The sequence below is a fragment of the Cnephaeus nilssonii genome (genome assembly GCF_951640355.1).
Source record: "Cnephaeus nilssonii genome assembly, chromosome: 5".
Classification (NCBI taxonomy): domain Eukaryota; kingdom Metazoa; phylum Chordata; class Mammalia; order Chiroptera; family Vespertilionidae; genus Cnephaeus; species Cnephaeus nilssonii.
Window position 1 is genome coordinate 29,943,152 of NC_137076.1, and position 15,867 is coordinate 29,959,018.

The 15,867-nt window shown below is 54.1% G+C and overlaps 1 protein-coding gene across 4 annotated transcripts in view; it reads left to right on the forward strand.

Annotated features, from left to right (window-relative positions):
- PIP5K1C (phosphatidylinositol-4-phosphate 5-kinase type 1 gamma) overlaps positions 1–14,750 on the forward strand; it is a 57,112-nt gene extending 42,362 nt beyond the window's left edge. Inside the window, exons 10-19 of one of the 4 annotated variants that reach the window (XM_079771550.1) lie at positions 16–64; positions 1,437–1,521; positions 2,579–2,740; positions 3,437–3,575; positions 3,724–3,756; positions 5,136–5,240; positions 7,445–7,568; positions 9,026–9,103; positions 11,415–11,498; positions 11,741–14,750. In XM_079771550.1, the coding sequence (XP_079627676.1) occupies positions 16–64; positions 1,437–1,521; positions 2,579–2,740; positions 3,437–3,575; positions 3,724–3,756; positions 5,136–5,240; positions 7,445–7,568; positions 9,026–9,103; positions 11,415–11,498; positions 11,741–11,743 (862 nt within the window). In that variant the 3' untranslated portion in view covers positions 11,744–14,750. The remainder of the gene's footprint in view (positions 1–15; positions 65–1,436; positions 1,522–2,578; positions 2,741–3,436; positions 3,576–3,723; positions 3,757–5,135; positions 5,241–7,444; positions 7,569–9,025; positions 9,104–11,414; positions 11,499–11,740) is intronic. The other 3 variants (XM_079771547.1, XM_079771548.1, XM_079771549.1) reach the window with 3 other exon arrangements.
- Positions 14,751–15,867: the final 1,117 nt, after the last annotated feature.

Genomic DNA, 15,867 nt, shown 5'->3' on the forward strand with positions numbered 1-15,867 from the left:
CTTTTTCTCTGCCAGGTTCATCAAGAAGCTGGAACACACCTGGAAGGCACTTGTCCACGATGGGGTGAGCATCATTCATTCATTCACTCACTCATTCATTCCATCTGTCAGTCCACAAGTGCAGTGACCATCTCCCTAGCCAGGCACAGGTGCTAAAGAACTCAGAGATTGTTCCCCCTTCCCGGAGTAGCTGTACAGCAAAGGTGGCCCTGTGACCAGACAGTCACGGGGCAAGGGATCAGGGGGTCTGAGCCATCTACGAGGGATACATACAGGAAGGCTTCCTGAAGGAGGGGACCCCCACGCTGATTTGAAAGGCTTCCCAAGGACAGCCTGACTGGGAAAGTCAGGGGCAGCCAAAGAAAAATATGCAACTGTGCAATGTGAGGGGGTCTTGGCCCAGGGGCAGCACCACACAGCTCTGACTCCTGTTGCCAGGGGGGCATGTGGCCCACTCCAGCAGAACATCTCTGTTGTTTGAGAAAAGCTTGCAATGCAATTTTTCCTGAGCACTGCCAATGTGGAAACCCCGGTAGTGGATTCATTCTAAATAAACTGTGAGAACCAACCACTGGGAGCCAAACAGAGCCCACTTGTGGGACCCCGGCAGCCCTCACACCCCTGGTCCAGCTCTGGCAACAGCCAGCCCTGGTAGATAACTTTCCTTCTATGGCACCTCCCTTTTCAGACCAATTCTTACTAAAGTGTTAAGGGCTATCTGTGTGCCTACAGTCTGTAAAATGCTAAGATCCCAATCTATAATCCTCCATACCCCTCAGAGAGTGTTTGGAGGGTCAAGTGGGAGCTTCCAGAATATGCATTGAGAAGACCCAGGTGGCCAACTAGCAGGAGGCTCTTTTTTTAAAAAAAGAAAAAAAGTGTGTATGTTTTTAAAATTGATTTCAGAGAGAGGAAGGGAGAGGGAGAGAGGGATAGAAACATCAATGATGAGAGAGAATCCCCAGGAGGCAGACAATCAATGATTCTCTCTTATTGATGTTTCTCATATCTCCCTCTCTGAAATAAATAAAAATATATTTTAAAAACAACAACAAAAAACACTTTACTTACAAAACAGGTGTTGGACCATGCTCTGACAACCCCTGCTTTAGAAAATCCCTCTGGTTCCTTACTTTTGATATTTAACCATTTACTTTGAATAGCTATTTGTTCTTTGAATGGTTATTCACATGGCTCAAAAAATTAAAAATACAGATAGGTTTATAATGTAAAAACCTTCCACACCTCTTCCTGCCACTCTTACCTGATTCCCTGGGTCCCCTCCAGAAAGCCCCATGCTGTGACCCTATTATCCCCTCCGCAGAGGAGGCGCATCCCACCCCCCACAGTGGTCTGTTCTGGGCTGTCCTGTGGGACACAGGGAGCCATAGTGCTCACACCCCTGCTTGCCCTCGGGCCCCCACCTCTCTCCCCAGGACACTGTCTCTGTCCACCGGCCCAGCTTCTACGCCGAGCGCTTCTTCAAGTTTATGAGCAACACAGTCTTTCGGAAGAACTCCTGTGAGTTGCCCTGGCCTTCTGAGCAGGAGGGAGCTGGGGTGTGGAGAGAGGCGAGCAGGCAGCCAAGAGTGCGGTAAACCAGGGTGCCTCGTTCTGCTGCTTGGTCAGCCTCAGGGCTCCATCAGGGACTTGGTCCTGAGAACAGGGTAGTCAGGCAGCCAGCCGCGCCACACAGATCAGCACAGGGCCTGGTGCCCATGTCCAAATTTGGGTTCTGGCTCCGCCTCATTCTGCCTGTGTGGACCTCGAGCCAGTAGAGATCACAGTCCTCAGTTTCCCCATCTGCACAGAGCTGTGAGGGCAGCATGTGTTTCATACAAGTCCAGTGCCAGCATTCAGCAGGGCTGCCCATAGCCTCTCTCTGTCACTGAGGACATGTGACTTTGGTGGGCACTGAGATGGTCATTGGCCTAACGGGAAAATTGAGCACCTAGTGTGTGCTGGGAGCTGCGCTAGCCACCATGGGAGCAAGGAGAGGATGGTGACGGGTGATGACAGGCCAGGCCTGGTGCAGAGTGTTACGGGGTTCCCTGCCTCGCTTGACCTTGTTGCAGACAAGGATGCCGGGGTCAAGAGAGGCTGAGCTATGTTCCTCCAGGCCACACAGCCTGGCTTGGGACCAGGTCCTTGGCGCTGAGTCTTGTACTCCCCAAGGCTTCCCATTTTCTTGTTTGAATGTTGGACCACAGCTATGGTGGGCTGGGACAAAAGGGATGAGGCCCCAAAGTGCTCAAATAAACACTGGCAGCTGCTGATTCAGCTGCTATTTCTGGAGGGCCAAGAGTGGAGGTGCTAGGTTCCATTTCTGCTGGCAGGCAGAGCCAGGTGGAAAGCAGGGCAGGGCTTCTCCAAGAAGAGCAATGCTTCTTGAGAATGTCATCCCATTGCCACCAGGCCCCAGGCTTGAGGAACAGGCTGGAACTGGAACAGTGAGGGCCGTGTGTACAGGTGGTGGGCCCCTTGGTGCCCACCACACTTTCATGCAAAGGAGAGACAGAGGTCTGTGGGTCCCTGCCTTGTCGCCGCCCCAAGCGCATCAACCACTCTCCCTCCCCAGCCCTGAAGTCGTCACCATCCAAGAAGGGCCGTGGTGCCTTGTTGGCAGTCAAACCCCTGGGGCCCACAGCTGCCTTCTCAGCCAGCCAGATCCCCAGTGAGCGGGAGGATGCGCAGTACGACCTGCGGGGGGCCCGCAGCTACCCCACGCTGGAGGACGAAGGTGACTGGGCAGTGGAAGTGGGCACATGTGTGACAGGAGAAATGAGGCAGCTGCTGGGGAGAGACACCATCCCTAGGGGGTTAGGGGGAGGGGTGCAGGGAGCAACAATAGCAATGCAGTGTGAGGGAAGGGACCCCCGAAGCTGGGCTAAGCCCGAATGGGAGGGGTCCCCTTCCAGTTCAACATCTGCGGCCACCTGGGGGGTAGGGGACAGCTGGGACAAGGCCCAGGAAGACCTGCAGGGAGAACTAAGCATAGAAAGCACCGCCCTGGGAAGGGACACAGAGACCAGGAAGGAGGAAGTGCTCAGTGGGGTTGGGCCTGATGTTCTCGAGGTCCCTCCAAGCAACCAGGGTCAAAGATTCCAGTCAGGGAGGGGCTGGGGAGTAGCATCAAGGGAGAAACTGCATGTGCAAAGGTCCTGGGGCAGGACGGTGCCTGGCGTGTTGGAGGAACAATAAGGAGGCCTGTGTGGCTGCAGCAGAGTGAGCAAGAGGCGGGAGGTGATGAGGGCAGGTAGGGCAGGACTGCAGGGAGGCAGTTTGGATTTTAGTTTGAGAGCAGCAGGAAGGTACTGGAATTCCTTGTGCTGGGGAAACAGTGGGAGTGACCAGTGGGAGCTGCAGTAGAGCCGAGTCCCTGCAGCAGGCCCTGGGAGCCTGGCTCCCACAGGTACCCACTGCCTCCTCCCCACAGGCCGGCCTGACCTCCTGCCCTGCACACCACCTTCTTTTGAGGAGGCCACCACTGCATCCATCGCCACAACCCTGTCCTCCACATCCCTGTCCATCCCAGAGCGGTCCCCCTCAGAGACCTCAGAGCAGCCAAGGTACAGGTGAGCAGAAGGAGGAGGTGGGGGCAGCTCAGAGGCAGTGCTGCATTCCTAAGAGGAGGGGCCAGCACAGGGCCTGGTAGGGGTGGGGTAGGTGGGGAGGCCTCCCTGTCTGTTCCATCTATTCCACCTGTTTGTGTTCTCTCTGAAGGCGGCGCACACAGTCCTCTGGACAGGATAGCCGGTAAGATGAGACCCCAGCCCCCTCCCTTCCAGTCTCCTCTCTAGTTCCCACAGTCTCCCCAGCTCCTCCCTGGAGAACTCCTTTGCCCCCCCTTTCCGCCCTCCCCTTCCCTTCTGCACAGCTCACCCCTCCACATTTCCACCCAGAGCCCCTCTTTCCTGGGAACAGATTTATTTTAACGATCCATCTTCAGGCTCTAGAGCCACACAGAATCTCAAGTCACTTTGTGTCTCACTCCCACCTGGGTGCCCCCCTCCCCTGTACCTGTGAATCCTTTTTCTTTTTTATTCTAAGAGATATAAAAGCGCACACAGTGAGATGCCTGCCCCTGCTCTATGCCCAGTCCCTCCCCTGGGAGCACCGGCCTAGATGTTTTCTTCCTCTCTCTGGAGATACTTTATGAATATACAAGCAAACACACTCAGGCCTGTTTCTCCCTTTTGCTTTGACAAAAGCTGTGGCTCTGTGTCCCCGGTTCCTTGCTTTGCCACTTTCCAGATGAAGGTTGTTGCTATGAGCCTTTGCTGGTTCTCTTCCTTCTCTTTTTTTTAAAAATATGGTTTTATTGATTTTTAGAGAGGTGGGGGAGGAAGAGGGATAGAGAGATAGAAACATTGACGAGAGAGAAACATTATCAATCAGCTGCCCCCTGCACACCCCCTACTGGGGATCAAGCCCACAACCCAGGCATATGTCCTGACTGGGAATCGAACTGTGACCTCTTGGTTCCTAGGTCAATGCTCAACCACTGAACCACACTGGCCGGGCAGTTCTCTTCCTTCAAACAGATTGTTCCTGCTCTTGGGGAATACTTGGGTTGTTCCCAGTTGTTTGATCTTGTCACACAACTGTAGTGAATAGGGGTTGCTCTCCAGAATTAGTTTTTGGGAGGATAATTCTTGCCAGTTGAAAAGAAAGTCATTGTACAAAGCACATTTAGCGAAAAGTACATCTCCCTCTGTCCAGCTGCCTGCTGGCTGCCCAAAGGCTTTGACCAGCCTACACTAGGGGCCTCAGCTTCTGGGCCCCCAAATCACCCCACCCCTAGTTCAGGCCCTAGGTGGGTTCCAAGCCACCCCAGGAATGGGGGCAGCATTCATGTCGCCAGTCATTCATTGTGCCCCTGTGGTGTCAGAGTCTCAGGACAACCCCAAGTGGACGGTCATTTGCTGTCCCCTCCAAGCCCCCAGGTGGGCATGGCAGCCAAAAGGACTAGGCCTGAGCTGGACCAGCTTTGGGCACTGGTTGGTTGGCACCTAGAGACAGCACCTCAGACCTCATGGGACTGAAATCAGCACCTGCCCAGAGCTCAGCTGGAGTTCCTGGGACGTGGAGGTGGGTGAGGAGGGAAATTGAGCATGTCATTCCATTGCCTCCAGGCCCCAGGAGGAGGCACGCGTAGAGGAGGACCTGCAGCAGATCACAGTGCAGGTGGAGCCCACATGCAGTGTGGAGATAGTGGTCCCCAAGAAGGAGGAAGAGGGGTGAGTGACCATCCAGTCCATGTGGTCCATGCTCTCCTGTTGCGTGGTTTCTGTACTCAACTTCTGCCCCAATATCATTGGCTGAGCATGGTCACATGGCCAGCTGGCAGCAAGGCAGGCTGGGAAATTTAGTCCACATTCTGGGGAGCAGAGGCATGGGAATGGGGCTTCAGGAACTGAGGTGCTGGGGAGCACAGTTTCACTCACAGAGCTGCATTTAATGTGTCAGTCCAGGGATTATACCTCGGTGGTGATCTGCGATTCTTTCTCCTCGCAGGTAGGCCAGTTATGACCTGCACTTGTGAGAGGATGACTGGCCAGTTTCTTCAAAAGACCCCTTTTGGTCTTAGGCACCCTTTCTCCTCTCATATTTTGTTCTTGTTTCATGCACTTTAACTCATCGGTAATTTATTTCTTCTAACTTCGGGTTTGTTTTCTCACTTGTTTCTTTTTCTTCTAGGTTGAGTGCTTAAGTTCCTTTTTTCTTTCTTTAATAAGAGGCACTTAAGGCTATGCATTTTTCTCTGAGTGCTGCTTTTGCTGTCCCAAGAGTTTTGACATGAAGCAGTTCCTTTTTATGCTGGCTCATATATAGATAGTTAATGATTTTCCTTTTAAGGTCCTCTTTGATCTAAGGCAGTGAGGCTTTCAACTACCTGGGGGTGGTCCTGCCCCCTGATGACACTGGGCAATGTCTGGGGACATATGTGGTTGTCAAATGGGGGTGCTCCTGGCATTGAGTGGGTGGGGGCCAGGGATGCTACCCAATATCCCACAGTGCCCATGACAGCCCCCACAGAGAGTGACCCAGCCCTGAGATCAGCAGTGCTCAGGGAGAGGCCATGGACTGAGGTTTATCTAGGAATGTCTCTGCGCTCCTGGGTACCTAAGGATTTTTTTTTACCCTTTTAGTACTTAACTCGAATTTTACTTTTGAGTTGAAAAGTGGCCTAAAAAAACCTATGCTAATTTTTTAACAGATTAAAGTCTTTATGTCAAGTACAACGTTAGTTTTTTGGGTTTTTTTAATATCCATGGACATATGGGAGAAATGTGTATTTTTGCCGGGGAATAGAAAGTTCTCTGTCTGTTCTGTCAGTGTATTAATTGTTGTCATTCAGTTTCTTTATGTTTTAACTTATTTCTCATCTGTTTGGTCTGTTTAATTCTATAATTTAGAATTTCTGTTCTATTTTTATTTTATTTTATTTTTTTTGCTGTTCTTTTTTTTTTTAATATATTTTATTGATTTTCCACAGAGAGGAAGGGAGAGGGATAGAAAGCTAGAAACATCGACCAGCTGCCTCCTGCACACCCCCCACCGGGGATGTACCCGCAACCATTGTACATGCCCTTGACCGGAATCGAACCTGGGACCTTTCAGTCCGCAGACTGACGCTCTATCCACTGAGCCAAACCGGTTTCGGCGCTGTTCTATTTTAAGAGGCCTTAGCATTTACACCACATTCCCAGGCTTCACTTTGCCATTAAGAGTTTATTTTACACACACACGTGCACGTATGCACACTCCAGTCTCTGCCACTGCTTTTTTGCCATTAACTGAAGCCTTGCAGTGTAACATATAACTCAGTCTTTGCCCAGAAAAACAACCTGACCTGAAACATGACTGAAGAACAACTTAAGAATACTCTTGTCACTTTAGAGCTTGTCATTTATTCATGAAATGAAAATTACATAGCAATCACATAGCCTTCAGCTGAGGCCTGGGCATGATTCTCACCATCTCTCTTAGTCTCAGTCTCCTCATCTGTGACACAGAACAGCAGCAAACCCTTCGCAAGGGAGATTCAGTGGATTCATTCACACAAGGCTCTTGAGCAGGCTCGGCGTATCATAAGTGCTCAGACCTGCATGTCCCCACTTTACAGATGAGGAACTGAGGCTCAGAGAAGGAAAGTGAGGCTTTACGTTCACCCAGCTCTCTATAGAGGGTCCAGTGGGAATAAGTAGCAAGACCAGGACAGTTTGTGTGCCTGTGTTGAGGGGAGAGGTCCAGGTAGGCCAGTTATTACCTGGGCCATGACAAATGGAGGGTATTCAGTTTTATTTGGCTTCCTAAGACTTGTCTCCTTGGTGACACACTGATGAAGGAGGGGGCAGGAGGGTGAGAGGGAGTGGGCTAGGAAAGGATGGTACTGCTGAGAGTCTGGCCCCAGGACTCCCATGTCCTGCCCTGTCCCCAGGGTGGAGGCTTCCCCGGCCTGTCCCTCTGCCATTGTTGTTGAAGCTGAAACTGCCAGCCAGGCTTCAGAGCCCGCCAGCCAGGCCTCGGATGAGGAGGACACGCCCGCCACCGACATCTACTTTGTAAGTCTTCCAGGGGCTCTCATCACCGGGCCCTCAACCCACATGTGCTCATGCATGCACATTCGCTGACATGCCCGCACACATGGACATACATTGCACACACTATCATACCTGTGTACACATGTCTACATACATGCACATGTGGACACACGTTCACAAGCACACGCTCCCGCATTTGTACACGTTCACACTGACATATGGACACGCTCGCACACATTTGAGAGGCACACACTTGGAAGGCACACACACACCTGCACATGCTCTTGCACACTCACATTGCTCTTAACATGCTCACGGCACTCACGTGGTATTCTCTTGAACACATGCACACTCACGTGGTATGTGAGCGCCCCGCCTCCTACCCAGGCCAGGCCATCCTAAGGCCGGGAAACTTCCCTGGGCCTTGCTCCCCAGACCTTCTGACCACTGCCTGGCAAGAGCCAAGGCCCCAGCTGTGCCACCCTGTCCCCCTGGGAATCACCCTAGTCCTCACGCTCTCAGCCCCAGTGGGCCCCTGGTCCTTGGTCTGTGCTGGACATGCTGTGGATCTTCTCCTACCGGGTGATGGGTGTGGCTGGGCGGGCTCTGTCCTTAAGGGGGCAAGGGAAATGTGGCAGGGGGCAGGTGGGCCTCATGCTGTCTTCTTCCCTGGCCGAGGACATGCGGCTGTTCCTGAACAAGGCGGGGTTCATCAGAGCAGGAAGGGGCCTCGTCCTGGAGACTGGGGCCTCCCTCCCAAATCTGGGGTCACCTCCCCGCCTTGCATCTCCTGTAGGCAGACAGATTAGATGAGCCAGGAGCCTGGGTGAGGTAGGTACTGGGTGGCCAGGAGCCTGCAAAGTCTAGTCCACTGGCCCTCGATGGTGGGTCAGGGGTCAGATGGCCCCATTTGCAACGGAGAGTGCCAGATGCTGCAGCCCAGCTGCCTGATCTCTTCCCAAACCTCCATTTTCATCTCTGCCCCCCAAGAGAAGGTGAGCTGCGGGCTGCCCCCTGCCCTGGTCCTGGCGCCTGGCCTCAAACCTCCAGGCCTGGGTGGGCCTGGCCCTCTGCTGCTATCGCTGCTTCTTAACTACCACCACCCTGCCGTCCTGAGCCAGTGCTGCTGGGTCACAGGGCCCCTGCCAGGAACTATAGGGGGCACACTGTATGCATGTCCTCCCTACCAGCCATCATTTCCCATCCCTGGGGGCTTGACTGGTGTCCTGTTCTCTCGAATCCTGTGTGAGACGGTTGGGCTGTGTCCTGTGAGTGGGTGGCTGGGCCACAAGGGGCAGCAGAGAAGGTAGAGGCCACAGTGTGACCCTGACACCCCCAAACTCTCCTGCTTTGCCATTGGCTCACCTGCCCCGCCTAGCACCCTCCCCACCTGACCTTCCTGACCTCAGCTGGATTCTGCATTCCTGTCCCCTCATCCTGTCCTCTCTTTGCCTCCTCCGCCCTCCCGGCCCACCCAGTTCACGGATGGGAGGTACTGGATTTACTCTCCCCGGCATCGCCGACTGCGGGCCATGACGCTGAGCTCCTCGGGGACTGTAAGTGACCACAGCAGGCCTCCAGGAAGCCCAGCCCCCGCCCCGTTGCCCGGGGCAGCCAGGAGCCTCAGGGCCTGGCCGTCCCTCTTCCTCTGAGAAGGGACTTGGGGAAAATAATCATGACAACTTTGCAGGGTGCCCTGCTGTGTGTGTCCTGCAGGGATGTCACTTAATCTCCTGTGAAGTTAGCATCAGTGGCCAGCAGGTGCACGGCTGGTGCTCAGCGGGCCTCGCCATGGTGGAATCTACATTTGAACCCCAGCCCCAGGCCACCTCTTCCAAGCGAGGGACAAGTCAGGCGGACACTTCTCATTCATTAAGACTTTCCTGCTGATGGCTCCCCAAGGAGCATCTGCCCTTCTGATGGGGATGGTCAATGGGTCAATGAGGGACTGCAAAGCTGGGCTCTTAGCTACAGGAGAGAGGAGCTAGTATCTTCATATCCATTTCACAGATGGAATAACTGAGGCCTGCTCCTCAGGGAGCCCACGAGAGCACACAGTTTAGACAAATTCTGAGTCCAGCCTCCGTGTGTAGTCGACACTCATCCACCCAGTGGGACGCTGTGTAGATGTCACGCAGCAATGGCCTTATCAGTCCTATTATCGTCATTATAAACAATTAATGAAGGGCCCAGAGAGGCCAAGTAACCTGCCCAGAGCCGCACAGTGTGAATGGGTGGAACAGGGTAAAGAACTGGAGAGAGTTTCTGTTCTCAAGAGGAGGCTCACACCACGGCCCCAACAGCAACCCCCCTGCTTGCCACTGGGTATCAAGACTACTTCGCCAGTCCCTCCTGCCACACTGTCCTCCCAAGATGGGGATGCCATCCCCCAGAGGTGACTTCATGACCCATCAGCTGGGGACACACAGCAGCCCCCAAGGGATCCCTGGGGGGAGCAGTTTGCAAAGGTGCCTGGAGGGGGTTGACCTGGACTTTAAAAGACACATGGGTGTGGGAATGAAGAGGAAAGCGTGTCTCGGCAGGGGGCGCAGTGGAAACCGAAGTGTGGAGGCTGGATGGGAGGACAGGAAGTCTGAATGAGTGACAAGAAGGGCCCTCAGGCCTGCAGGAAAGATGTGCCCTTGGCCTAACTCTAGTGGGGTCATCCCCAGTTTCTGGGTCCCTCCCTCCCCCAGACCCAGCTCTCTATAGAGGGTCCAGTGGGACCCTCTTTTCTCACGTTTTGAGTCCCAGCAGGGCAGCTAGGTCGGTGTCAATCCCTCCTGCAGCCGCCCTGTGCTGGGCACTGGATACAGGCAGCTCCCAGACAGCCTGGCCTGGCCTCCAGGCTCCCAGGCGGGCAGGGGAGGCGGAGCGAGCTGCTGCCGATGAGCAGGGCTTTGTATTGTGCCATCGCCGTGTGAAGGAAGGAGTGGGGCCTACAGTAGTGCCTTGTCCCGCTGCGCCATGTGCCTTTGTGCTAGTCCACAGATGGGCACAGGGGTCTGGCCTGAGAGCGGCAGGAAAGGCGGTGTTGAGCAGACACAGAGGTTGGGGGAAGCAGCAGGTGGGCTCTGAGGGGCAGTGAGTGCAGGAGAGGTGGGTCTGGGGCTTGTTGGTTGTGGCTGTGGTAGGTTTAGGGCCTGGGGACAGCCAGGTGGACATGGCCAGGGCAGGTGTGTGCTCAGGCCTGGTGCTCACAACAGAGGCTTGGGCTGGGGTACAGGTCCTCAGGCCTCGGGGCTTTGAAGGTCAGGAGTGGGGGCTCCTGGGCGAGAGGAGGAAGGAAGAAGACAGCTGAGGAGGCCTCCAGAGCCCAGGGAGGTTTTTGAGGTGGGAGCAGACCTGGCAGGGAAGCACGCCTGCCCCCAATCTGATGACAAAATGGGGAACCCCTTCCCCAGTCACAGCTGGAAGAGCACTAGGCCACCCGCCACCTTGCACCTTCAAGCGCCCCAGAGCTTGCATGGCAGGCAGGGTCTGGGCTTGGGTGCTGCTGGGCTAGGAGTCACGGGTGGGCAGAGGAGGAGGAGGAAAGAGGACAGCACAGTACACCAAGCTCCAGCCACCCTTCCTCCCGCTGTGCCTGCCGGCACGCCCTGACTGCACTCACCGCTTCCTGCTGCCCGCCCTGCCTGCTCAGGCCACTCAACCCCGGTCCTGCCCATCTCAAGGCCCATCCAGGTTGGGGGCAGGTCCCCATCAGGGAGAGGGCAGCCGGGGGCCGAGCCGCCCACTTGTCCTGCATTGGGGGTCCGCCTCTTTTATTTCTGTTTCTTCCTTCCTCCCTCTCACCTCTCTGGTGCCTCCTCACACCCTGCTCTTCTTCTGCGCCCTTCCTGCACGTGCCGCCTGCCCGCCCTCCAGCCCACCGATGAGAGGAGCTGGGTGTACTCCCCGCTCCACTATAGCGCACAGGCCCACTCAGCCTCCGACGGCGAGAGCGACACAGTAAGTGTGCCCATGGCCTGCCAGCCTGGCCTACTTGGGGCTGAGAGCACCCCAAGGACAGAGGGGGAAACAGGTCTGGGGCGGGAGGGGTAGGCCTGGGCTCTTTGTGTGGTGGCCCATGGGTAAGTATTTTGGGGTCCGTGTCCAGCCCTCATGGCCAGGCCACATCATGGGAGGCCCAGTGGGTGGGGGGGCCAGCCATGGCTCATCTTGCCCTCACCTGCCTCTCTTGCCCTCTGCAGTAATTTCTACGAATCACCAACCCATAGGAGTGGAGCATACACTTGGCCAGCCCAGCTTGGCCCAGAGCACAGGAGATGCCACCTGGCTGCCACTGGATCTCACTCGCCCACCTCCTCCCCTTGGCGATGGTCACTGATGCTCCGGGCTGCAAAGCAATGACCCCGGTTCCGTCAACTACCTGCGCCTGTGATACTGTGAACCTTCCTGAGTTTCCAATCATGTATTTATTTTGGGTCCTTACTCTTTGCACAGAGACGGCAGCACACGGCTGCTTTTTTACAAAAAAAAAACCAAAACACAAAAAACAACAACACACACACACAGTGGGAAAAGAAGACACTTCATTCTATGCACTTTTTGGTTCTTTGCTATGCTTGCATGTGTCTTGCTGAGAGAACAAGGCTCATTGGCTTTGAGGACCTGTGTCCCATGGTCCAGCCATTCCAGGTGGAAATCCTGCTCTGAGTTTCCGCAGGCACCGCCCTGCTCCACCTCTGTCTGTCTTGGATAGGACACCTAGGAAGGAAGGGCCACCAGGTCCCCACTGGTTCCCAGGGCACCTCTGGAAGCCACAAGCCTGTGCCCAGCAGCTGCTCTCAGCTCAGGTCTGTGGGCCCGGTGCCCGGACATCTGTCCTTGGGGGAAGCCACCTGGTGGCCTGGAGTGGCTCACCACCCTGCTGACTCCTCCATCTCTCAGCATATGTTTCCCACCACCCCCGCCTCCCAGGTGACTTGGGAGCAGAAATAGCCTGGCAGTGACCAGAATATGGACACACGGCCACCCCTCTCTCTCGATGGAGCTCAGGGCTGTGGACGTCTCTCTCATCCATGTGGACCGCTTAGTGTCTGGAAGATAGGGCCCAAGTGATGGGAGACACCTTTTCAAAGAAGGATTTCCAAAACATCCGACTCAGAGGAGGCAGCTGGGCCCTTAGCCACAGGACTTCCAGGGAGCTGGGGCAGGGGCCCTCCCCATGGGCAGGCACAAGGCCTAGAGGGACAGACTCTCTGCAGCAAGAGTCCCCCCATGATGGGTGGGCAGCCTCTCTTTCACTTTTAATTGATGAAGACACCTGTGCAGATTAAAGGAAAAGTTCTTTAATGAAAAACAGTATTTTTTTGTCATCTTCAACAGGGGCAGCCATTCCTGGGCCCAGAGCCCCACTGGGTGACTGCCCGGATACCCTGCTGTGTCCGGAGGGGGCTGCTGTAGCCAACAGCTTTGCAAAGTCTCCCACACCTCCACCTAGACACACTTCCACCTCCTGAGATGAAATGTCAGTGATGGCTGCCCCCTGCCCACTCTGGACCCCCCACCAGCTCGGGCCCACATGGGAACGGCTGGGAACCGGCCCGGAATAGAAGCCACATCTTTTGGAAGAATTTCTCCCCAGTCCCTGCCTCCCTGGTGGAGCCTGAGACAGCTAGATAACTCGCTGATCTAGGAATCTGACTTTTTGAGTCCTTTGCAAGCTGCATATACTGTTGCTGGTTCTTGCTATGCAGGTCCCTCCTCATCCCACCTCAGACAGCCTGCTGGAGGGAACCTGTTGATCTGGCTGCTGTCCACTCTTCCCTGGAGAACCAGGCTGCACCCTGAAGGCTCTCCTCTTGCTGTCTGTGCAGGGGCAGCACCTCCGCTCTGAGCAGAGCCATGGGAGACACTCCGTGCAGCTGGGGAAGGGGACCCTCAGAGAACCCCCAGAATAAGCTTGCAGATAGCCCGAACAAGAAGCAAGACAGCATTCTCTCCCTACTCCCCAAGGAGCATTTGTCCAGACCCTGGGGAACACCCTCACCTGGATTTCAGACCAGCGCTGTCTGCAGACACCCTGGCCACAAGTCACCAGTCTGTTCCTGACCAGTCCCACCAAGAAGCCAGGCAGACTTCTGAGGCGCATCTCAGACCTGGAGGACTAACAGGGACAGCTGCGTCACCCAAACACCAACGTGAGAGTCACCACCCAGGCCCCCAGAGGCTGGGCACCAGAGACATCCTGAGCCCCGGGGCGGTGACCAGTGGAGCTGCACAGTCCTGGGGCAGTGGGCCCTGCGTCCAAGCCATCCTTGGTCAGTACAGAAACGAGCAAGGGAGTTGCCTGTGGCCCCATCAGGCCCCAGTCCCTGCTGGGCCTCTTGGGCTCCTGAGTGAATCACAGAACAAATGCAGTGGTTGGATGCTGACTTGTAGGAGAAATTAGCAAACCTCCTGGATGTGACATTTCTGTTTTCATGTTAAGTCAGGAAGACCCCTTTGGAGACCCATTTTGTGTTGTATTCTTTGTCCCAGGACTCTGCTGATGGGAGGCATTTGTCCATTCTTTTCTGGGCAGTAGGAGGGGGTGGGGGGCACGGGCAGGAAGGGCAAGACCTTATTTATAACTGTAGTGGACCCATGGCCTTCCTCAGACCCCTGACCAGGAAGGCCTGGATCAGCCCACCTAGCTGTCATCCACCCGGCCCCCCAAAGATGGAAAGTTGTAAATTGCCCCATTTCTCTCCTGACTCATCTCTGATAGCCGCTGTCGCTGAGAACATGGGCAGCGTCTGGCTTGCTGTACTGTAAAAACGAAAGGCATTTCTTGAGGCTGACAAGGTAGAACCTTCTGTGTGTCCCCTGCCAGCCTCCTCTCAAACCCCCAACCCCCTCCACCACCTGGCTTAGTGCAATACTCCCATCCCTGATGGGGTCTCTTGCCATGGTACTGTCACCACAGCCCACGGTCCCCATCCCAACCTTGTTTTTATGGCTGAACTGATATCAAAACACAACGAAACTGCAAACCTTGTGTGTCTTAATTCTTACCGGGGCTTCCGCGTGCTCAGCCCCTGGTCTAGTATGTGACAATCCGGAGTGCAGCCTCCTGGGCGCCTCTGTAACCTTACAGCCACTGCTGGCCCTGATAACACTCATATGCAGCCCCGGGCCCCTCCCTGCCACCCCTCCCTCTTTTTATGTTGAAGAGATCTCTAATAAATCGGGTAATACGCATCTGCCGCCTCTTTGCCTCTCTATGCGTTCCTGTGGTCTGGTTGGGAGTTTGAGGACCCACTTTGAACAAAACATAAACCCTCAGGAGATTTAAAATAACAACAGGACCCAAATGTTTTATTTTATTAACCGCTTTGAGAGAGAGAAACATCAATTTGTTGTTCCATTTATTTATGCATTCATTGGTTGATTCTGTGCCCTTACTGGGGATCAAACCCACAACCTTGGCATATTAGAATGACTCTCCAACCAACTGAACTACTCGGTCAGGGCCAGGACCCAAATGTCTTAATTGCCTTAATAGCTGTGGCCTCCTGGGTTTCAGTTCACCTCGAAAAACTTTTAAAAGCTCTGACATCACCCTAGCCGGTAGGGCATGTACCTTGGTTGCAGGCTCCATCCCTGGCCCCATACGGGAGGCAACCAATCGATGTGTCTCTCTCACATGATGTTTGTCTTTTGTCTCTCCCCCTCCCTTCCACTCTGTCTAAAAATAAATGGGAAAAATATCCTTGGGTGAGGATTAACAAAAAATAAAAAGCTTCTGATATCATTGCAGCCCAGCTCAAAGGAACAAACACTCCCCAAAATGGCTCATACTGAGCAATACATGGACCCCATTTAAAGGGAAACTATTTCTACCAGACTCCCAGTTTAGAAGCACTGCATTGAAAGTCAGACCTGTCTGTAAGTAAGCCCTTGGAAACCCAGTTATAATCATAGATGCAGATGCAGAATGGCTCAGCTCACATATAAACTAGACACACCGATAATCTAGAAGGTACTTTCCTTACATTCAAATATTAAAATGCAAATACTCTCACAGATGCATCTGCATTTTGAAGATCTCAGGGCCAGGCCTCACTGGTACAACCCATATCCCATGACAAGCAGGGTTGTCATCGGGGTGGCCAGAGATGGTCTTCTGTTATTTCTTTTGGAAGACATTTTTTTGCATATATTTACAATATAAGTACTAATTTGTTTTCATAGTATATATTCTTTAACAATTTGCATAAAGTTATCTAGCATGGGACAGCAATTTCGTGTAAAGCCTCTATAGTACTGATCAAGGAAAAACAGAACTATTTTGAGGATAAGGGATTCTAGAAGGAGTCCTTTGGAAGACCAC